Here is a 24,043-nt window from a genome sequence, read left to right on the forward strand (position 1 = left end):
CTCTCTCTCTCTCTCTCTCTCTCTCTCTCTCTCTCTCTCTCTCTCTCCCCCCCCCCCTTCTTCCTCATGTCTCTCATCCTCTTTCCTCCCCTTCTCTCTTCTTCTTTCACTCTCTATCCATATGTTCTCTCTTTTCATATAGACATAGAATGTTAGAGCTTCGAAGAATATTGGGGGAGGGAGGAGGGACAGAGAGAATATTTGAAGGAACATTGTCCCATTCAATTTTTAAAAGAACTTTAGATAGTTAATGGATCCACTGAAGTTTTTGGTTGATAAGCTCTTCTGGGTTGCAAAGTGCTCAGCTGATAGAAATCAATTGCTGGAAGATCTTCATAAGGTTGTGTGAAAAGCCAAAAAGAAATACTTGGTCTTTAGTGCCTTCAGATGCAGTTAGAGAAAAACTATAAATACCATATGCATTTTACAACTCGTTCATTTTAGGAGGAATGCATATTTGTTCTTTCTCAGTTAATATAGTCTTTCAGATTCGTAAGATCTAAAGCAAAATCCAAGTTATTTAATTATGTATACCAATTATCATCCAGCTTCCCTGAGTTAATTATGTTGAGATAATGAATTCAACAATTTAGAGGATGTATGTTTAAATGAATAGAAGGAAGACCTTTCATATATATACCAGGGGGATACTACCTAAGGTGAATTCAAAAACAGTCAAATTCTTTATCCTGGAATGTGAACAAAAATAATGCCAGCTATATGTTGAGAAAACATGAGCCTTGTGTACTCAAATCTGAAATTATAGGGTAATCATATGTGTATGTATGTGTGCATTTACATACACACATAGGACAAATGAAAGGTCATTTTATTGATTTCTTCTTGTGTATTGAATCCATACACGTATCTGATTTTATTCACTCAGTCTCCAATATATACTACTTCATGTTTCACTATTAATTCATTCAATACAGGCTACAAAAAATCATCTTTTACCTTTTGCAACTTTTACCCACTTGTCCAGTAATTTCCACAATTGTTCAGAGAAAATTAACAAAGTAATGCCTAGTGAGGACACATAAAGCACATATGTAGTCAGAATTTTCCTTTAAGATATGGTATTCAGGAATATCTAAACTAGAAACCACATACATGTGTAGGTCCACTAGCTAGAAGATATATCATATTTCTGTTCAACAAAAGGGAAAGCTTCCCAACAATGAAGATTTTCTAAAAATAAAATTGGTTCAGAAAATTATTGATTAAAATAGTTCAGATGATCACTTGCCAATTGGTGTCATAGAAGGGACTCAGTTTTAGGTATGCATTATGCTAAATGATATCTAAGAATTTGTCTAACATTGTGATTCTGTGATATATATGGATGTGTATATATATATATATGTAGATAGAAAAGTATTTATAAACAAATATCTACACAGTTGCACACATGAATGTAACATAGGCATATTTTATTTCTTAGATCTCTTCCGTCGCATGTTTCTTGTTATCTCCTGCAGCTTCATTTATTACAGGACACACTGTGGTTGTGGATGGTGGTAGTACTTTGTACTCCCAAGTGTTGAACATACCAGGTGAGTCATAAAGAAAAATGACCGATCAAAAAGTTTGTGACTTGCAGTATAGGATTTTAAATTTTCTTAAATTATTCCTTGAGTGGTAAGATGGTTCTCTTCCCTTTTAAACGGCACTGCAGGAAAAGAAACTTGTAGATCGATAAATGATTTGAAAAGGAAATTATCTTTTTATATAAACTCTGCAGAATTTCACAGTGTAGAAAAGCCTCTCTCTCTCTCTCTCTCTCTCTCTCTGTCTCTCTCTCTCTCTCTCTCTGTCACACATGCGCACACACTTCTAGGTCAGTTGATATATAATAAATGTTTGTTGACTAACTGGGCAGAAATGTAATAATAATTCTATATGCAGTCAGATGTTTGACTAGTTGGAATAATGCTCAAAGTCAGTACTAAGTAAAAATAAAGGATAAGGTTGAGAAGAAGACATTGCCTGCAATGTTAATGAGATCTTGAGCTAATAAAAGATGCTGTTGATGCTGATAATTGGGATATGTGTAAAGGAAAAGACACTGACACTGATTATCAACATGTTTCACAAAATGTTAACAAAAATGTTATGCCAATGTAAAACAAATCACAGCAAGGAAGCCAAAACAACTCAGAACCTTGTTAACAACCCTGGAAATCTTTGCCAAACAGAGAGATATAACATCCAAGGATAATCCAATTTTAGGATAGAAATTGCTTTGCAGAATGTTACGGAGGAGGTTAGTGGAAAATGATGAGTGCTATTACCTCACAAAACAATGCAGAGAAGCAGAGGGGAAAGCAAGACTGAAAACTTGATGTGAGAATTAAGTCAGACCATCTTGAGGGAATTTAAAGGTAGAACAACAAACCAAAATGGAACTATAAAAATAATTTGTATTTCTCTAACCAATTATTTTTCATCATGAACTCCCTCTTCTCTTCATCTTATAACCCCTTGACATCATCTCTATGCAGATGACTCCCAGATATATATTCAATCCCAGTGTCTCCCTGACACTTCAATCCAATATCATGAGTTGTTTATTAGAGATTTAAAACTGCTTGTCCTGAAGACAACTCAAATTTGACTTGTCTTAAACTGAACTCAATATCTTTTCCCCCCAAACCTTCCTCTTTTCTTAATTTCTTATTTCTCTTAAAGCTACCACCACCCTTCCAATTTCCTAGGTTCTTAACCTTGGCATTATCCTCAACTCCTCACTTTTCTTCACGCTTCTTATTAACTCAGTTGCCAAATCTAGCCACTTCTACCTTCACAACATCTTTCACATCTGACCCTTTCTCCCCGCTCATACAGTTACCACTTTAGTTCAGTCCCTCATCACTTCTGGCTTAGGTTATTGCAGCAACCTCCTTTTCAGTCTCTACTTCAAGTTTCTCATGACCCCCACTCCATCCTAGATACTGCTATCAAAGTAATTTTTCCTTAAGCACAGATCTGATTATATGCTATCTGACCATCTGCTACTCAGTCAACTCCAGTGTGTACCCTGTTGCTTCTAGAATAAAATATAAACAAACCCCTCTATTTATCTTTTAAAGTCCTTCACAATTTGGCCTCAACCTATGTTTCCAGTCTTATTGGGCGTTACTCCTCTCTCAATATTCTAATCCAGCAATTCCATTTGAATGTTCTCACACACACACACACACACACACACATACACACACACATAGTGAGAGAGACAGACAGACAGACAGAGAGAGATACATACATATTCAGATTTTAATGTGATTGAATAGGAGGAAAGAAGTGGACTGGATCCTCTTGGTGATGCTACAAATCTTTTTAACACTAATGTTCTTTCACTGACAATTACATGGCTGCAAATCTTGACTACCTTAGTCTCTTAAGAATCAAAATTTTGAGTGATTGAGAGGGCAGTGGAAAGATGTAGTTAGCCTTAAATAGGCCATCTATCTATCTACCTATCTATCTATCTATCTATCTATCTATCTATCTATCTATCTATCTATCCATCCACACACACACACCCGCAAATACACAACATGCACATACATACATACATACATATATGTGTATAGATAATCTACATACATATACATACATATTACCAATTATGACTGGAATATACAAGATGATATAAAAATACTATTCAATAAGTTTATAATTGGAAATTCATGTGGTGAAGGCACAGAGACTGCACTACTTTGACACTACGAGCATGGAAAGATATAAGAACTAGAGCAGGGTCTCTTAACTGTTTTTTTGGTGTCATGATCCTTCATCAGTCTGGTGAAGCCAGCCTTCTCAGAATCATGTTTTTAAATCCACAAAACAAATACATGGGATTACCAAGGAAATCAGTTTTATAGAATACAATTATAAAAAGAATTTTTTTTTGGTCCCTGGACCCCAGGTTAAGAACCCTTAAGCAAGAGAAAGTCCTGCAATGTGTTGACCAGATCCTTTTTGAAGGATTTATGGAATGGTTTTGACAAGAATCCTCCTGGATGAAGTGTAGGTGGATTATCATATGGAAGTTGAAGGAAGGAAGGAAGGAAAGGAGGTTGGAAGGGAGGTAGGGAGGAAAGAAGGAAGGAAGGAAAGAGGCATTTATTAAACATTTGAACCTTACAACCTTGGGAGGTAGGTGCTATTATTGTCTCCATTTTTAAAGATGAGGAAAATGAGGCTGAGAGAAGCTAAATGACTTGCCCAGGGTCATACAACTAGGAAGGGTCTGAGTCTAAATTTGAACTCAGGTCTTCTTGACACCAGGCTCAATGCTCTATCCACTGTATCACCTAGGTAGGAAGTAGTACCCACATTGTCAAGCTTCTGGATCTATTGAAGTGTGGAAGCATATTGGTCTTTGTATACAAGCCACTTCCCTAAAATGGATCTTTTTTTTTTAAATACTGTCACAAACAAACAAATCCCCAAACACCAATTATATATAGTGCATATTATATTTTTTAAAGGCCAGATTTTAATTAAGCAGTATGACTTCTCTCAGACCAATGCCATGTAATATCTTAATAATATGTGTCAATTGAATCATAATTAATGGATGTGCTCAATGTTCTGACGATAGCAGGGTTTGGGGATGGGTTTAAGAATATGTTTATTTACTAAAATGAAAAATATTCACACATTTGGCAATAATAACTCAATGGTTTTTTCACTCATTTCATCTCAACAGACCATGACAACTGGCCTGATGGACCAGGGGACCTTTCTGTAGTCAAAAGAATGAAAGCTTCCTTTGAGGAGAAATCCAAACTTTAAACTGAGGAAAGCAAGAAAATGAAGTCTTTTCTACTTTCAACTGAAGAATGAATTTTAGAATTTTCTGGGGATTTATGCTTTTTATGGAAAATTACTTGCTGCTTTTAAAAATTATAAATTATATCTTGGCACAAAGTATGATTCCAATAACTTTAAAAACATGCCTTGACCCAAATGTTTTTTAATGTTTTTAAAATGTTGATGCAGATGACTAAGAAATGAAAAAAACTTAAACATCAGGTGATCACCTCTCCTGCCTTGATCCTTACCTGTTAAAATGAGGAATATAGGGAAAGATGAAAAATGCACTTGTTTATGGTGCATTACCCCTGTAAGCAGTTGAATGAAGCAAAAAAAAGTTGAGAATGATTCATGGTGGTGTTCTCTTGTCCTTCTTAGATTTATTGTATAGCCCCAAAATGAGAGACCAAGTCTGAATAGTGATGGGATTGTGGATTTTACAAGTACACATACACAACTCAGTTATTTTGGGGTGGCAATGTCTACTTTCTTTGTATCAATAACCTTAGATTATTTTTAAAACTATCTGGTTTTGTTTTGCTTCTAAAACCAAACCAAGTATAAGTTTCCTCTATCACACACATACTCACAATATGAACATAGCCACCTTTATAGTAATTTTTGAGATGTGCATGAGAGAAGGAACTGCCAGTACTGTACAAGGTGGCCAGAAATGCTGTCTTCAGAGGAGAGCCAGATTTCTGTGACTGCGGAGAGATGGAAGAGTATGAGAGAAACAGAACTCAAATGAAGGGCCATTTTTTTTAATTTAAAATTTTTAGTAAATTCTTTGTATTTTTTACATTTCAGTCATTCTGCATATCCCCTTCCCCTACCATTCAGAACCCTCCCTTATAATAACAATGAAAAAAAGTTAAACAGACCAAATATAGCAACTGTATCTGTCACATTTGTTATCTCTTGTTATCTGATATTGTTGTTTGGATTTATTGTTAGACATATTTGCTGTGAATTTAGTTAGCTTTTTTGTGTTTCTTTTCTTTATATTATTTTAATAATTGTGTATTTTTTCTCTGGGTTTCGGTTATTTCACTCTCCATAAGTTCATTGAAGTTGAAGGGCTATTTGTTAAAAATAGGGGAAGACAAGGCTGTGCTGGTTCTGTGTGATTAGGACTTTAGAAAAGATTCTAAATGTTTGGTAATTCTTCCTTTAAGAATACATCCTCAGTTTGCAAGGAGCTGAATTTAAACTCTCTGGCTTAGAATTAATATTCTACTTTCCCCCTTTTTTTTTTGAAAATTGAGACAGTATTTATTTTTCTCCAGGCCCATGACACTGCTTCCATTTTCAGTCTTCTCTCTCTCGTTATGAATTTTTTTTGATCCTTAACACTAAACAAATTGGAAATTACATGTAGTAATAGTAATGTGGAAATAGTAGGAAGAATTTACATGAAACTACAGATTTCTATTAAGTACACCTTGCTTTTCTCTTAAGGTACAATATCTAATAAATTTCAAAGCTGCCCCAATTGTCTGTGCTTCAAGATGACTCAGTGACCATTCCTTCCTTCCTTCCTTTCTTGCTTCCCTCCCTCCCTTCTTCCTTCCTTACTCTATCTCTGGCTTCTTTTCTTCCTCTTTCTCCCTTTTTTCTTTCCTTGCTTCCTTTCCTTCCTTTCCTTTATTTTCTCTTTCTTTCTCCTTTTCTTCTGTTTTTCCTACTTCTTTCTTTTCTTTCCTTCCCTTCTTTCCTTTTTTATTTCTCTTTCTTTTCTTTCTCTTTTCCCTTCCTACCTACCTTCCTTCCTTCCTCTCTCTCTCTCTTTCTTTCTCTCTTCCTTCCTTTCTTTCTTTCTCTATCCCCACTGGAAGAAAAGAAAAGAAAAAATTCCTTAAAATATGCCTAGTCAAGCAGAACAAATGTCCACATTGGCAGTTTCTGAAGCTGTATGTCTTATTTTATGTCTTGAGTCTATCACCTAACTATATCCAAAGCTCTTTTCACTGAACCTCTGTCTTTCACTGAAGCTTCTTGCGTAGAGTTGACATGGTGAGACCTGTACTTTAGGAATATCAGTTGAGCAGTTGTGGGAAAAATGGATTGGAAAGGAGAGACTAGTTCATGAAGAGAGACTAGTTCAATCCAACAAGTCTTTGTTAACTGCCTACCATGAATAAGTAACTGCGTTCCTTGTTGTGAATCCAAAGAATGTGCACAGGTTAGTGACTTTTGGGGCAAAGTCTGATTTGCTTTCCAGAATGACTGGATGAATTCATAGCTCTACTAACTGTTCACCAGTATGACCTTATCCTTGCACCTCTCCATCAAATGTCATCTTTTTTTTTTTTTGACATCTTTGTCAAACTAATAGGTATGAGGTAGACCCAGAGAGGTGCTTTAATTTGCATTTCTTTAATTAGCAATTTGGAACATTTTTCATGTGGTGATACATTGAATGCCTTTCTTTGAGAACTTTTCATTCAGATCCTTTGACCATTTATCCATTAGAGAATGACTGTCATTCTCATATATTTGAATCAGTATTTCATATATCTTAGATAGATTTTTAAGAGAAATTTATTGCCAAGATTCATCCCCCATTAAGTTTTTCTCTCCTAATTTTAACTGCATTGATTATGTTTGTACAAAAGCTTTCCAGTTTTATGTAATCAGAATTTTTATCTTTTATCAGTCTCTATCTCTTGCCTTTTCATGAACTTTTCCTTAACCATGGTTCCAAAAGGCATTATTTTCTAGGTCTTCAAACTTTTTATGATATGACCTTTTATATCTATGTCATGTATCCATTCAGAAGTTATTGTGGCATATGGCATGAAGTCTTGGTATAAATCTAATTTCTAGAGGATTCTGGGAAGATGGCAGAGTAGGTCAGAAAACTTTCAGCTCTCCAACTTTCCTTCACACACACACACACAAATCTCCTCAAAGTGAACATAGAACAGCAGAAATAAATAGAAGTGGGGTAAAGCAGTTGTCTTAAGACAACTTGAAAAGGCCCCAGGAAAGACTTAACCTCCAGGGGCTGAGGTTCAGCCCGAATGAAATGCAAACATTTCCAGGCCTACTCTCTGTAATCAACAAACATCAAGCCCTGGGGACAGCTGGGATGGGAGATAGCCTAAGCCTCAGAAACTTTTGCATCATGGACAGTGTGAGGGTCAGATGGCTGGATAGAAGATTGAGGGACCTTCCATTGTTGAGGGACCACAAACATAGTTATGCTAACCTAATGCAGTCTCAAGCTGCTGCTGTGGGGGAGAAGGAGTTAACATATGCCTGGTAAGTGCAGTAGCAAAGGAGCGGGTACCCTGCTGGCTGTAGGCACTTGCAGGAGAGCAAAGTCCGTGGTTTCAGTTCCAGGACAAAGAGGATAGTTGTTTGCAGCCACCAAAGGAACCACAGAGAGCAGGAGCATTTGTGAGACAGCATGGCTGGGGGCTCAAGCTGTGGCTTATGGGTGGAGAAGAGTGCCCAAGGTTGGACCCTGGGAAAGAGCTCAGAAAATAACAGTAAGAAGGACTTGAGACTTGGGGCATCATTCCCCATACCTCGGGACTAGAACTTGATTATATTAATAACTGCTAAAAACAAAATATAACAATAAAAATGAGTAATCAAAGGGGAAAAAAACCCAATTATAGATAGCTACTATGGAGATATATAAGATCTGGGTTCATGTTCAGTGGAAGACAGTGGAGCTAAAAAAAAGCCAATCCTTTTTTCAATGAGAAATGTCAAATGGTCCCAGGCCCAAAAAGAGCTCTTGGAAGAACTAAAAAGTACTATAAAAATCAAATAAGAGAGGTAGAGGAAAAAATTAAAGGAAAAAAAGAAGAGCAGTCCAAGAAAATTATGAAAAGAAAGTCAACCAGCTGGAAATGGAGAATCAAAAACTTAAGGAAGAAAATAATTCCTTGAAAACTATAATTGGGCAAGGGAAAGTTAATGGCATTATAAGGAAATAATGAAATACAATCAGAAGAATGATAAAATAGAATAGAATGTGAAACATCTCATCAGAAAACAATTAATCTGGAGAACAGATTGAGGAGAGGCAATAAAAGAATAGTTGTACTACCTGAAAGTGACAATTAAAAAAAAGAATCTTGCTACAATACTACAAGAAATTATCAGGGAAAATTGCCCTGAAGTTCTAGAACAAGAAGGCAAAGCAGAAATAGGAAAAAAAAAATCCACCAATCACCACCTGAAAGAGATCCCAGGAGGAAAACTTTCAGGAATATCATAGCCAAGTTTCAAAGTTCCAAGGTTATGAAGAAAATATTGCAAACAACAAGGAAAAAAAAACTTAAATATCATGGAGCTACAGTAAGGATTACATAAGAGCTAGCAGCTGCTACAATGAAGGACCATAGGTCTTAGGATACTATATTTTGTAGAGCAAAAAAAAAACTGGGATTACAACCGAGGGTCACTTACCTGGCATAGGTAAGCATAATACTGAATTTTAAAAGATGGATATTTAATGAGCTGAAAGACTTTCAGGCATTTGTGACAAAAACAGCAGAACTTAAAGGGAAAATTTGACATATCCAGAAGAAACATAAGGTAAACATTAAAGGCCAGTTATAAGGGACTTAATAAAGTCAAATTTACTTCTTACATGTGAAATATTATCAATATTCTTGTGACCATCCTCATTATTTGAGTAGCTTGAAAGAAAGGCTTGAGCTGAGCTGTGTATGATGGGGTAATTCTAGAAAAATAAAACTGTGGGTAGAGATAAAAAGGAGTAACTGTCTCATACAAATAAGGCATGAAAGGAAGAATTTATATAGAAGAAGCAAGTGGAGGAAGGGACTAGTGCTGGAACCTTATTCTCATTAGAAATCGGTTAAAGGGGAACAACATATATTTAGAAAGTATAAAAATCTTTTAAATTTAGAAAGAAATAAGGTGATAAGAGGAGAGAATAAGGTAGGGACTCTTAGAGGGGTGGGTAAGTTATGGAATAGGAGGGCAAGGTAGCAGATAGAAGTAAATTAGAGTAATGAAGAGAAATAGGGTAAATAGGGTGAGAAGGATAGTGAGAAAAAATAAGAAAGAGAGAAATGCACAAGTAATTGTAGCTTAGAATGTGAATGGGATGAATTTACCCATAAAAGAGAAATGGATAGCAGATTAAAAATCTGAATTCAACAATATCTTACTTTCAGGAAAATAAAAATGAGAGATACCCATAAAGATAAAATAAAGGGCTAGAGTAGAATTTACATGATCTCAGACAAAATTAAAAATAGATTTAATTAAAAGACAAAAAGAGGCACTTCACTATGTGTCACCAATATTATTCAATCTTGTTTTAGACCAGTCTAAATAACTAGACCATATAAAATGTCTGAGAGTATACCTGCCAAAACAGACACAGGAACTACATAAACATAAACATAAACCACTTTTTATGCAAATAAAATCAGATTTAAATAACTAAAGTGATATTTATGGGTAGGTAAACCAATATAACAAAAATTTTACCTAATTAATCTATTTATTTAATTCCATCCCAATTACATTACAAAAAAATTACTAAGTGAGAAAAAAATAGTAAGAAAGTTCATTTGGAAGAGCAAAAGCTCAGGAATTTCAAAGAAACTAGGGAAAAAATATAAAGGAAGGAGATTCAGCAGCATCAGACCTTAAACTATATTATAAAGAGAGGGCATTATTGAAGTGCAAAATGGATAATTTTGATTATTTTAAATTAAAATTTTCTTGTGTAAATAAAACCAATATAGCCAAGAATATAAGGAATGCAGAAAATTGGGGATAAAAACTCTCATAGTAGACAATCTCTCAAATAGGATCTGATTGTGTTAGAATACTGCTGTGGTGTAGGAAATGATGAACTGGTTGATTTAGAAAAACATGAAAAAAACTTGGACCTATGAAGGAAGCTGCTACCCACCTCCAGAGAAAATGATGGCAAGTAGAAATATGCATAGCATGGTCTTACATATACATGTATGAGTATATATGTGTATATATATGTATGTTTATAGATATCTATGTATACATATATATGTGTGCCGGCCACGCCGTACACTCTCCTCCTATAAGGAGCAGGCTGCCAGAGTCATACTTACCAGTCTTCGGTGCCTACCCGGATAAACACACAGAGACGAGCCAACCAGGAGGTGCCAACACCCGAGCTTTATTCAGAGGCCATCACAGCAAAGCCAAGCAGGAAGGCCAGAGCAAGACAGGAGGAGCAAAGAGAGAGCGAGCTCCAACCACGACCGTTCCTTAAGTACCTACTTAGCCCCTCCTCCTCAGCCCGCCTACTAGTCAATGATTGTAGGGTCAGATACCGGAAGGGGATGTCTGAGTTTAGCGCACCAAGGGAGAGGAAGTGACACAGGAGGCTAGGACCGGATACAGGAAGGAGGCGTCTGGGGTCAGTGCTACACAAAGGGAAAGTACGTGACCCAGGAAGTCAGGAAGGACACAGGAAGGAGGTGTCTGGGGTTAGCGTTGTACCTAGGGAGGGGGCTAGACAAAGGAACTCGTTCTCTGACGTCCCACTCCCACGTGGCACAGCGCCCTGCCTCAGGAGCACATGCTCCGGCTACTTCCTTGTATTCTGTTCCTTCCCCAGCTTATCACAGCTCCACATAGCACTGCCCACTGCCTCAGGAGCGAGAGCTCTGGTTACTTCTCCGTATCCAGCCCATCCCAGTTCACCACAACTCTGCCTAGCACAGCCCCTGCCTCAGGAGCGTGAGCTCCGGTTACTTCCTAATATCTTGTTCCTACCCCATCTTGCCACAATCGTCACTTGGCAGTAGCTAACATCAGACAGTCCCTCACATATATGCATTTAATTGTAGCCTTCTTTAGGGTGGGGGGAAAGGGAGAGGAAGAAAAAAATAAAGTAAAAAGTGCACAGCACAGAACAAAAGAAAAACTAGAAAGAAGCAAAGAAAAGCTGGATAGATTTGAAAACAATGTGTAGTATTTATTATATAGGTTTCCTTGAAACGGAAATCATTGTTTTATGTTGAATCCTCTCATGTCCTGCTATGTACATAGAAGTGTTCTTTTCCTTATTTTTTGTTTTGTACTCAAGTTTAAAATGAACAAAAAATTTTTTTAAAAAATCTAATTTCTATCAGATTGCTTTCTAGTTACTGAAAACTCTGTTACTTTGTTTGCTTCTGAATGTTGTATGTATAATCTATTCCACTGATTAACTTTTCAATTTTTTTTAACCAGCATCAAATTGTTTTAATGATTACTGCTTTGTAGTATAATTCAAGATCTGGTACTAGTAGGTTCCATTATTTACCACTTTTTGTTTATTTCCCTTGAGAATCTTGACCTTTTGTTTCCTCACATGAATTTTAGTGGTTTTTTTTTTTGTAGCTCTCTAAAGTAAGTAGTTTAGATAATATTATAATTTTTACATTGGCACAACCCAACCATGAGCACTTAATTTCTCTTAACTTATTTAGACATCTTTATTTCTGAGAAGAAATCTTTTGAAATTTTTTCCATACAGGTTTTGTGTGTAGATTTGTGTAGACTGCTTCCTTTTATATAATCTATATTTATCTTGAATGTAATTTCTCTTTCTATCTCTTCTTACTGTTTTTTTGGGGGGGGCAGTATAGAGGAAGGCTGATGATTTGCAAGGTTACTTTTATATCCTTTTATTTGCTAAAGTTATTAATTGTTTCAACTGACTTTTGTTGACTTTTTAGGGTTCTCTTTATAGATTATCATCTGAAAAAAAGCTATAACTTTGTTTATTTTTCATCTATGCTTATTCTCTCAATTTGTTTTTCTTATCTTACTGCTATGGAGAACATTTCTAATATTATGTAAAATAACGCTGTGAAATAATGGACATCCTTGCTTTATCCCTGTTTTATTAGAAAGACCACTATTTAATCTCAGTTATATGTAATGCTAACTCCTGCTTTTAAATAGATATTGTTGACCATAATAAAGAAAGATTAACTTATTCTTATGCTTTTTAGTATTTTTTCCACTGGAAATTGGCATTTTGTGGGTCAATCATTTCAGTTGTGTCTGACTTTTTGTGACCCCATTTGAGATTTTCTTACCAAAGATACTGAAGTGGTTTGCTATTTCCTTGCTATTTCACAAATGAGGAAACAAGCAAACAGGGTTAAATGACTTGCCCAGGTTCACACAGTTAGTGTCTGAGGACAGATATGAACTCAGGAAGATGAGTCTTCCTGACCCCAGGCCCAGCACTCTATTCATTGCACCACCTAGCTGTCCCAGAAATTTGTGTTATATTTTATCAAAAGCTTTTTCTTCATCTATTGATATAATCACATGATTTTTGTTGTTCTTGTTATCAATGTAGTCTATTATGATGGTAGTCTTCCTAATATTGAGCCAAGTCTTCAATCTTGCCATAAATTCAACCCAGTAATAGTGTATAATTTTTTGTTGTATTTTTGTAGCCTCTTTCCTAATATTTTATTTAAATTTTTTGTATTGATATTCTTTAGGGACATCTATTTATAGTTTATTTTCTGCATTTCCCTGGTTTAGGCATGAAGGTCACTATTTGTGACATAGTAGTTATTTCATAGGACCTCTTTTCCTATTTTTACAAAGAGTTTATGTAATATTGGAATTAATTGCTCTTTAATGTTTGATAGCATTAACTTTTCTTGTCTGGTCACTTGTTATCAGTCACTTGTCATCAGTCTGGTCCTATGGGTTAAATTTCTTTTTCTGAGAATAGGTTCTCTAAATTATCACTTTCTTGTTCTTTAGATCTAGGTATTTTATATTTTTGTAGATATTCATTCATTTTATTTAAATTTTTAGCTTTGTTAGCCTGTAATTGGGTGACATAGTTTTCTAGTAATTTTCTTTATTTCACTTTTTATTTTTGTGGTTTCTTCCTTTTCCTTTTTGAGATTAGCAATTTGGTTTTCCTCTCTATCTTTAAAGTCAGATAGCCAATGATTTATTTTATTGTTTTGTTTTTCTAAAAATTCCCAATTTCATTTACCCATTAAATGTTTTATTTTTAAAAAAACCTTTCAATTTAGTTAATCTCTGTTTTGTTTTTCCAAATTTATCTTTGGGTGTTTAATTGGGGTTATAAAATTTTGTTGGTTTTCTAGTATTATAAAAACCATAATTCATTGGCTTGTTTTTTCTTTTGTTATTAATGAAAATATTTAGGGATATGCATTTTCCCCTCAAGACTATTTTACCTATTTCCCAAACTCTTTTCTATCTTGCTTGATTTTGCAATTCTTTTATGATATTATCTATTATTTCTATAATTTGTTCTTTGATCTACCAATTCTTTAGGATTGTTATTTAATCTCCAATAATTCTGAATTCTTTTTATAAAGGCTCTTTATTGAATGTAATTTTATTGTGTTGTGATTGGTAAAGGAAATAATATTCTGCTTTTCTATGTGTATTTATGAAGTTGTATGCCCTAGTACATGATCAGTTTTTATAAAGGCGCTACGCACAGCTGACAAATGTAGATATGTGCATGTACATATATAAGCACACACATACATATGTATTACAAACTAGCTCACACACACACATACATGCATATTCTATATAAATCTGAGATCTTTCCATAGTTGTCGTTTGACCTTCATTCTCAAAGACCAATAACACCATAGGGGTGATGTCTTGATTTGCACATTAATTGGATTTAAGTGAGGCAGAGCAGCACAAAGTCATCAGCCTCACTAATTTTCCATAATCATTGAAGTCTAGTGGCAAAGACAAAAGTGAAGATGATTGGAGATGGCCAGAATGCAGTGGAAGACCTTGGTCTTTCTAAGTTAAGGTCTTTCCTAGGTCTCAGTTTGTCTGAGACCACACTCATTCAATGACTAAGGGCTAGGTAAGAATTGAGACAAAAAATGGCCTAATTTACCAACACAAAAATATCAGTTGGGAGGGAAAGACCCTCAAAGTTTCTGGCCAGAAGTTCTAAGTTCAAGGAAATGTCATGTTCCAGAGTTCTTTCCATTACATCACACCCAATTTCTCCCTTTTTTTTCCATTTGTCACTAACTGCTTTGCTTGGGTTTGACTTCATCTTCATCTTCATAATGCCCTAGCCCAACCTGCCCAGGATAAACTCATTGTCATGGAGATGGCTTTAGCTTTGCTACTTAGCTCAACAGGACCCTAAGTTGCTTCTACCTCTCTGATTGGAGGACTAGAGGATAGCCTTGCTATGTAAAGGGCTCAAAATGCCAGTCATCTCTTCATTTGCCATCGGCTGCTCTGCTTTTCATCATTTTCATCATGCCCCTGTACCAAGTATCTTCTGGCACTCTCCTCCTTTTCCTTTTCAACAATTTTGTATGCTACCTTCTTCCATTAGATTAAAAACTCCTCAAGGGTAGGGAATGTCTTTTTTTTTTTTTTTTGGTATCCACACAGTGCCTGGTACATTGCAGGTCCTCAATAAATGTTTATTGTATTGTATTATAGTGTGTGTGTGTGTGTGTGTGTGTGTGTGTGTGTGTGTGTGTGTACTACTCTGTTACCATCCAATAATCACTTGAAATCTCTTATATATAACTTTCAAAAAATATTTTTTATTTGGGTCCTTAACTTCTTTCTTGTTCACATTTTGGTTAGATTTATCTCAGCAAGAGAGTTACACTGAGATCTTCAACTATTATAGTCTTATTATATATTTCTTTCTGTAAATTGATTAACTTTTCATTTAATTATTTAGATCCTATGGTATTCAGTGCACAGATATATATGTATATATGTAATAATTGATATTAATTCATTGTACATGGTACCTTTAAGCATAATGTTATAATATTTACCTATTTTTATTTTTTACTCAAATCTACTTTTTGTCATTGCCTTTTCTGAGATCATGATTGCTATGTTTGCTGCTTTGAGTTGATCTGAAACATAATAGGTTTTACTCCAATCCTGTATTTTATTTCCTGGTATGAACATTTCTGTTTCAAGTGTATTTCTGCTGTCCTCCTCTGTTTTATGGTCAAGTTCATCACATTCACACTTATGGTTGTTAATTGTGAATTTCCCTCCATCTTGTCCTCTTGTAATTTTTCCTTTCTTTGGCTCCCTTGCCCCTAGCAATATTTATTTGATGCAATTGACTTCTATCCCACTGCCCTTAGTTTCTTCTCCTCACTCAGTATCTGGGTTCATCCTTTCTCTTAATTCTCACCTCCTTTTTTTTTTAATCTTGTCCCCACAGGATTTCTTGTTGAATTTAAGGTATTTCTTCACCAAACTCTCTATTCCCTCTCCCTTCTATCTCCCTCTTTGTAACTCCCTTCTTTGTTTTAGAGATAAAAGTGAGGTTCATGTATGTTCTGCTTCCCTGACCTCTTCCTCCATATCCATATATTTTTGGATATATCAATATAATCTTCTCCCATATTTAAGTTATGTGAGATAATAAGTTCTGATTCCTTCCTTCTTCTTTCATCTTTAGTGTATCCATTTTTCCTTCTTTCATTATATTCTGATAAAGCTTTGCCAAGAATTTTTATTTGCAAGTGTAATCTTTCATTAGATAGTTTAAATATATCATACCTTGCATTGAAGAATGCAAATATAATTCATGCAGACCATTATTTGAGTTTCCTTAGAAACTTTTCCTATGGTTTCCAAGATTCTGCAATGAGAAATAAGGAAGACAAAATTTCAGTGATAGAATTTCATTCTATTCTCATGAAACCTCCCCACTAATCACACCAGTTTAATCACTACTCCCATGTTTCATAGGGAGAATGTGGCGTAGTTGAAAGTTTGCTAAATATAGTCCAGAAGACCTATATCCAAATCCTGCCTCAGATATTTACCTAGCTGTGTGATCCTAAAAAAATCATCTAATCTCTCAGCCTTAATTTCATTAACCATTCAGTGCGGAATAATATACTAGCACCTGTGTCATAGTTATGAGTATCAGATGAGATAATGTATGTAAACCTGAAAACCCTATATAAATGTGAGACTTTTCCTCATAACCCTGTCACTAGTATCGTCCCTCCAGTTACTTTGTATATATTGTTCACATGTGTATGAATTGTTTTCCCACAACAAAATGTAAGTTCCTTGAAGAGAATGACTGTTTAATTTTTGTTAATATTTATCTCAAGCATCTAGCACAGTTCATGGCATATAGTGAGCATTTAATAAATAATCATAGAATGACTACACTGTTTCATTCCTACCTCTAAGTTTTTGTTCATGTTGTCCCCTCTGCTTGGAAAGCTCTCTCTCCTCCCCTTCATTTATCTAAATTAGCCTGTCTCATCTATTCCAGGGATTCCTTCCCAACAACCCTAGCCCACACTGATTTCTTTCTTAATTGAGGAGCCTCATTTTCATCATCTGTAAAATAAAGGAGTTGGACTATATGGCCTTTGAAGTCCCTTTTAGCCCCATATCAATGATCCTATGAGCTCTGCCACATGGTATAGAGGAAAGATGAGTGGGTTGAAAGTAGCAAGATTGGTATAAAATCCCAGCTCTCTTCCTCATTACCTGATGAGCAATGACATGAGTGTGGTGGAGGCCTAGGGAATATAACATTTTTGTCCAGTCGTGTCCAACCCTTGGTAACCCATTTGGGGTTTTATTGGCAAAGATACTGGAGTAGTTTGCCATTTTCTTCTCTAGCTCATTTGACAGATGAGAAACTGAGGTAAACAAGGTTAATGACTTGCCAGGGTTACACAGCTAGTAAGTGTCACAGGGTAGCTTTGAACTCATGAAGATGAGTGGTCCCGATTCCAAGCCCAGTGATCTATCCACTTTGCCATCTAATATAATACAACCATAATATAGTATACATACTATAATGCCCCTAATAGAATATATACTATCACATATTCAAGAACATTTAGGCATAGCCTGAAGTGGAGGTCAGGATCTCTGCAGTCATTATTAAAATATTTAGGATCTGTCTTTAATTCCTAAGAAAGGATCAGTAGCTGAAAGGTACCTCAGAGGTCATCTAATCTAATCCTATCATTTGACAGATGATAACAGATAACAGAGAAGGAAAGCCACTTGTCCAAGGTCCCAGAAATAGTAAGTAACCCAGGGCCTCCATTTTAAAATCCAATGTTTTTGACACTACATCAGAATTTATTACCCTTAGACTACATGCAAAACACTATGCTAAGCATTGGGGGAGATACAAAACTTTGAAAGGTTATAGTCTAGCAGGAGAACATGATACATACATACATACATAATCAGAGTTCAAGATAATATGTGATAAATGAATTACAGGTGTTAAGAAAGTACAATATGAGTTCTGTGGGGGACTTCATAGAAGTAGTAGTAATACTACTGTTTTCTTTTTTTTTTTTTTGGCTAGGTAGTGGGGTTAAGTGATTTGCCCAGGGTCACAGGGTCTGAGGCCAGATTTGAACTCAGGTCCTCCTGAATCCAGGGCCAGTGCTCTATCTACTGCACCACCTAGCTGCCCCAGTATTTGATTTTTCTTATTAGAATTATTGTGTTGCTCTTTTTTAAAAACAATGAGTTTCATTGAGATCCCTAGATTCCTTCAAGGCTAGTAGTAATTTGACAGTACATAGGTAGAAAACCAAAGATTATGAATAAGAACAGTGAGTATCCAGTTTAACTGGAGCATAGGGGATGGGGAACAGAAGGGCAGAAGGTTAGGAAAGTAGAATGGTATTAGAGGTAGAGAACCTTAAATTACAAGATAAGGAGTTTAAGCTTCATTCAATAAGGCACCATTGGAAAGTTTGGGGCAGAGGCTTGACCCGACCAGATCTTTAGCAGTTTTTGTAAGGCTTAAACAAACAAACAAAAACCTGACCCAAGGGCTGTGTGTATTATGATAGGTTATTTCTATTTTTACCTCATTTCAGTTCTTTTCAAAAGGGCTTTTGCTGCCCCACTGTTAGCTTTCAGCAAATTTTGTTAATTCCAAGAGACTGTGTGTATCCCAACAGGCCATCAATAGTCATGGGTATTTTACTTTGTATATTTCTAACTCCCAAGGATGTGAAAGAAAAAAAACAGTGACGTGTTAATTTTAAATAAGATTAACTTCTCCTGCTGCATATGCCCTTAGAAAGGGTTTTGTTTTGTTTTTTGTTTTTGTATGTAACCTGTTCATTCCATTACATATGTGATATGTTCCATTTTGACAACATTCAAAAACAGTGTTTTTCTAGCACATGTTCTTAAAGCAACATCCAACAGGAAAAAGGATTCCTTGTGGATGGTGAGGTCCTCCAGATGTTCCTCTTTGCAAATATAAAAAATCTGATTGCATCAAGTCACAAGACTTGTTAAGGCATTCTCAATCAAGCAATAACTATTAATTAAACATCTACTATGTGCCAGTCTCTGTTAGGCACTTGGAATACAAAGATAAAACACAAAAACAGTCCTTGCTTTCAAGGAGCTTACAATCTAACCAGGGGACATGGCATGTTTATATATGTGTGTGTATATATACAAAATATATAAGCAGGATATATGTCATATATCAATATATAAAAAAGATACAAGATTTTAAGGGGAAAGAGACTAGTAGTTGAGAGAGTTTCCATCAAGAAACATAGAAAGTTCATGTAAAAGATGGCATTTGAGAAAACACATTTAATGGGAATGTATATGTATAGCCCATACCAGATTGTGTGCCATTTGGGGGGGGGGGAGGTGGGGAGGGAGAGGGAGAAAAATTTGAAACTCAAAAGCTTATGGAGGTGATTGTTGATAAATCAAAGTAAATTAATTTAAAAAAAAGGAAAAAAAATCACAAAGTACATCCAAAAAAAAAAAAAAGATGGCACTTGAGCTTAGCCTTGAAGGACACTAGGGATCTCAATGAAACTTATTAATTTTAAAAAAGAGCAACACAATAATTCTAATAAGAAAAATCAAATTCTGGGGCAACTAGGTGGTGCAGTGGATATAGCACCGGCCCTGGATTCAGGAGGACCTGAGTTCAAATCCGGCCTCAGACCCATAACATTTGCTAGCTGTGTGACCCTGGGCAAATCACTTAACCCCACTGCCTAGACAAAAAAAGAAAAAAGAAAAAAAAAAGAAAAATCAAATGCAAGAAAAATATCTCTTTTTCATATTGTGATAGTCATTTGGATAACCAGTATATTGAGGCAGTACATTGGTACTTATATCTGGGATAGGCACTTCAGATTGACGATGAATAGACATCAGAATCTTGGGTGGAAGACAGTGCAAAACTCCATCTTTTTAAAATATCAGTGTCCTTCAAATGATGCTGAATGGTTGCAAATCTTATATCACTACCATCTCTGAGGATCCATGTTACTGGTGATGCACAGGGTTATGGAGAGACCTATGTAGATGTGTGTAGGCTGTGGCACAGTGTCCAACAAAAAACATAGTTTTAAGAAGTGGCATAAAGGATATCATCTAAGAGATGTGTGATTGAAAAGGAAGGTGGGCTGGTCATCTAGCAAGAGTGAGGGATTAATAACTGTAGCTTAAGTACTATTCTGGTGCCCAAGAAGTGTACCAAGACTGAAAATGGAAAACTCTGGTAGGTTGAGTGGACACACTGTGGAGGCTAGGCTCTGTGAGAAAACATGGACAGCAATCACAGAAAATGAAAAGGTATAAACGTGCTATAATCCATCTTAGTGGAGGGAGTAACAATAATGAAGATGATCACAGATCCTTTAAAGCATTGATGGATCCTTAAAGAAAACATCTAGACGAATATCAATAATCATTTCTCACCTATTTTTACTGCACAAAATCATAGAATCAAATATATCCTCGTACTCAGACACTAAAAGCTTTATTCTTTCACTGGCATCACTGTCAACAAGGAAATGCATAGCCTAAGAGAGAAAAATATGTAGATGGCAAATTGAAGAATTCAGTTTATAAGGAATAATAACCATAGAATGACAAAACTTCCTACTGCACTTCTAAAACCGTTGCATATATCCCCCAAATGGGATTTAAAATGTTCATCTCTGGGAGAAGAAAAATCCAGGCACTGTGGGCTACAGGGATCAGCTCTAGGGTTTTTAGAGGCTACTCATTCAGGAGGATGAATTAGCACCAAGTTCGCAAGCTTGAGTGACTGGGAGGACTGTGGTACCTTTGACAAGAATAGGGAAGTTGAAAAAAAATAAAAACAAAAACAAAAAAACAAAAAAGAATAGGGAAGTTGGAAGAGGAGAGGATTTGGGGTTAAGATAATGAGTTGTGTTTTGACCATGTTGAATTGAGATTCCTACAGAATATCCAATTTGAGGCAGTTAGTATTGTGGGACTGTTGTTGTTCAGTCATTCAGTTATGTCTAACTCTTCATGACCCCATGGACCATACTGTCCATGAGGTTTTCTTGGCAAAGATACTGGAGTCATTTGCCATTTACTTCTCCAGAGGTTTAAGGAAAACAGGTTAAGTGAATTGCCCAGGATCACATAGCTAGTAAGTATCTGAAACTAGATTCGAACTCAGGTCTTCCTGAGTCCAAGCTCAGTGCTCTATCCACTTAGTCACCTAGCTGCCTCCCATTGGAGGACTAAAGCTCCAAAAAATTTTTTTTAAATGGACTGCATATTTGGATCTGGAGAACATCCATTTAGAGATGATAATATAGAGTAAATAGAAAAAAGGTTCCAGGACAGAGCCCTGAGGGACTCCCACATTTAGGGGATATTACCTATCTGAAGATCTAGCAAAGAAGCCTGAAAAATTAGACAGACTGGAGGGGAATCAGGAAAGAATAGTGTCATAGAAATGTGGAAAGGAGAGAGTGGCTAGAAAGAGATGATGATTAACAGTGTCAAAGTTGCAGAGAGGTCAAGTAGGACAAGAACTGAGAAAAGGCAATTAATATTGGGAAGAGATCAATTGATAATCATAGAGAGAACATTTTAAGTTGAACGTTAAGGTCAGAAGCTACACTACAGAGGATTTAGAACTGAGTGAGAGGACAAAAGGGGCAACTAGGTGATGAAGCGGAGAAAGAGCCAGGCCTGGAGTCAAAAAGACTCGTCTCCATGAGTTCAAGTCCAGCCTCAGACACTGACTAGCTGAGTGACCCTGGGCAAGTCACTTTCCTATTTGTCTCAGTTTTCTCATCTGTAAAATGAGCTCAAGAAGGAAATGGCAAACTCCAGTGCCTTTGCCAAGGAAACCCAATGGGGTTACCAAGAGTTGGACAAAACTCAACAACAACAACAACAACGAGAGGACAGAATACAGGCATTTAGTGTAAATGGTTTTCTCAAGGAGTCTAGCCATGAAAGAGGAGAGTGATATAGGATGATAATAAGTGGGGGGGGGGGGGAGGGGGATGGTTGTATCAGCAATAGCAATATCATCACTTTAAAAATGTGTCATAGCTATAGGTATATGTCTATACTTGTAACAGTAACAAATTCTGAAATAAAAAAACCATGAAAAAACCAGAAGGGGACTTGGAACCTAATAAGATTTATTATTATTACTTTTTAAAGTTAATATATACATCTTTTTCTACAAAGTCCTTTTTGTCGATGTCTATGTTTTGAATGCTTGTTCTTGCTGTTAGTTACTAAACTTAGTTTTAAAAAAATAACGTATTTAACGGATCCAGAACATGCTCTCTCTAGTCGGCATCAAAGTCCTACCTCATTTATAAAAGGTTCTATGCTGAACCAGTGGGTGGCTGCAAAAGAAGTGACAAGGTCCACGGAACCATCTTCCAAGGGGAGTTTTTCAGCAGGGCCTACACTAGACCAAGAAATATGAAAGGAAATTGATGTGGAGATTAACCAATCATACTCTTTATGGGAGAAATTCAATTTAATTCAATAAACATTTGTTGAACACTCAGTATGTACAGTGTACCTGGGGAGGTCCACTGGGGATACAAAGGCCAAAATTAAATAGTTCATGTATTCAAGGAGCTCACCTTCTACTGAGGGGTTACAACATGTACACAGATAAACATAATTATAAAGTAATTTGAGGAGGGAAAAAGCATTAATAACTGCAAGATCATGGAAGTCACAGGAGGCATTAGATAATCTGAGCTTTGAAGGACTGTATGTATTCGAAAAGTTGGGGGAAAAAGCAGCTAAGTGGCTCAGTGGATAGAGTGGATAGAACACTGGACCTGGAGTCAGGAAGATCTGAGTTCAAATCTTGCCTCAGATACTTACTGGTTGTGTGACCCTGGGCAAGTCATTTAACCTCTGTTTGCCTTAACCCACTGGAGAAGGAAATGGCAAACCACTGCAGTACCTTTGCCAAGAGAACCCTATGGACAGTACTGATATGCTATTGTCCACAGGATCACAAAGAATTGCACATGACTGAATGTCTGAACACCAACAACAAGTTATTCTAAGAGGCAGAGGAGAAGAAAGAAGGCATTCTAAGCATGGGGCAGCCACTGAAAATGCATGGGAGTGGATGGTTTCCCATTGCCTCCAAATTTCTTGGCATTCAAAGTCCTGCATGATCTAGACCCAAAGTGCCTTTCTGACCTTTTATCCCCCCACTCTTCACCTACATATACCTTTAACTGCCCTGAAACCATACTACTCAATGGTCTCCCTACTTGAAATTGTCAGCCTCTTTGCCTTTACTTATTCCTGTTTTATCTCCTACAATACTTGCTATTCTCTCTTCCCATGGGATAAGATCAGGGTTCCCCCATTTCTCTGCATCAGGATTCATTTTTCCTAAAAGGCAACAAAGCTGTCCCTGGGAATCTGATTGGCCCCTATCTCTCTTGTGGCAGCTTGCTGGTCACCTAAGGGCATGAAATGTTCCACCCATATAAAATTACAGCCTCTCTGACTTGATGGGTATCTGAAGACAGTACTACACACCTTACTGACCAGATGAATTTCTGTATGGGGAGGAAGGGGTAGCCTCATCTATAGAATATAGTGTCATCTATAGTGTCACTGTATCCTTATTGCCTATCCTTACAGTATTTGGGCAAAGTAAATCTCCTTTTGGTAATTGTTCAACAAATGTCTCATTTCATCCCAAATAGAACCTGATCTAACCAGGGTACTATCATCAGATAACCCCATCTCTGCCTGTCAAAATCCTTCCCATATTTCCAGGTCCAGTTTCAAATGCCACTCCTCCAAGGATCTTTGTTGATTCCCAACAACTAGATGGAATCTGTCCCTTTGACCTCTTCTAGCCTTTGATAATCTTTCATTTTATTTATCACTTTTGTCCCTT

At 36.3% G+C, this 24,043-nt stretch overlaps 1 protein-coding gene across 1 annotated transcript in view; it reads left to right on the plus strand.

The window, feature by feature from the left end:
• Positions 1-5,349, plus strand: part of PECR (peroxisomal trans-2-enoyl-CoA reductase) — a 20,292-nt gene extending 14,943 nt beyond the window's left edge. The window contains exons 7-8 of the mRNA XM_027873699.1: positions 1,445-1,556; positions 4,718-5,349. Coding sequence (XP_027729500.1) covers positions 1,445-1,556; positions 4,718-4,803 — 198 coding nt within the window. The 3' untranslated portion in view covers positions 4,804-5,349. The remainder of the gene's footprint in view (positions 1-1,444; positions 1,557-4,717) is intronic.
• The last annotated feature ends 18,694 nt before the right edge of the window (positions 5,350-24,043 follow it).

This window comes from Vombatus ursinus, unplaced genomic scaffold, assembly GCF_900497805.2.
Source record: "Vombatus ursinus unplaced genomic scaffold, bare-nosed wombat genome assembly UNPS02014802.1, whole genome shotgun sequence".
In the NCBI taxonomy this organism is placed as follows: Eukaryota; Metazoa; Chordata; class Mammalia; order Diprotodontia; family Vombatidae; genus Vombatus; species Vombatus ursinus.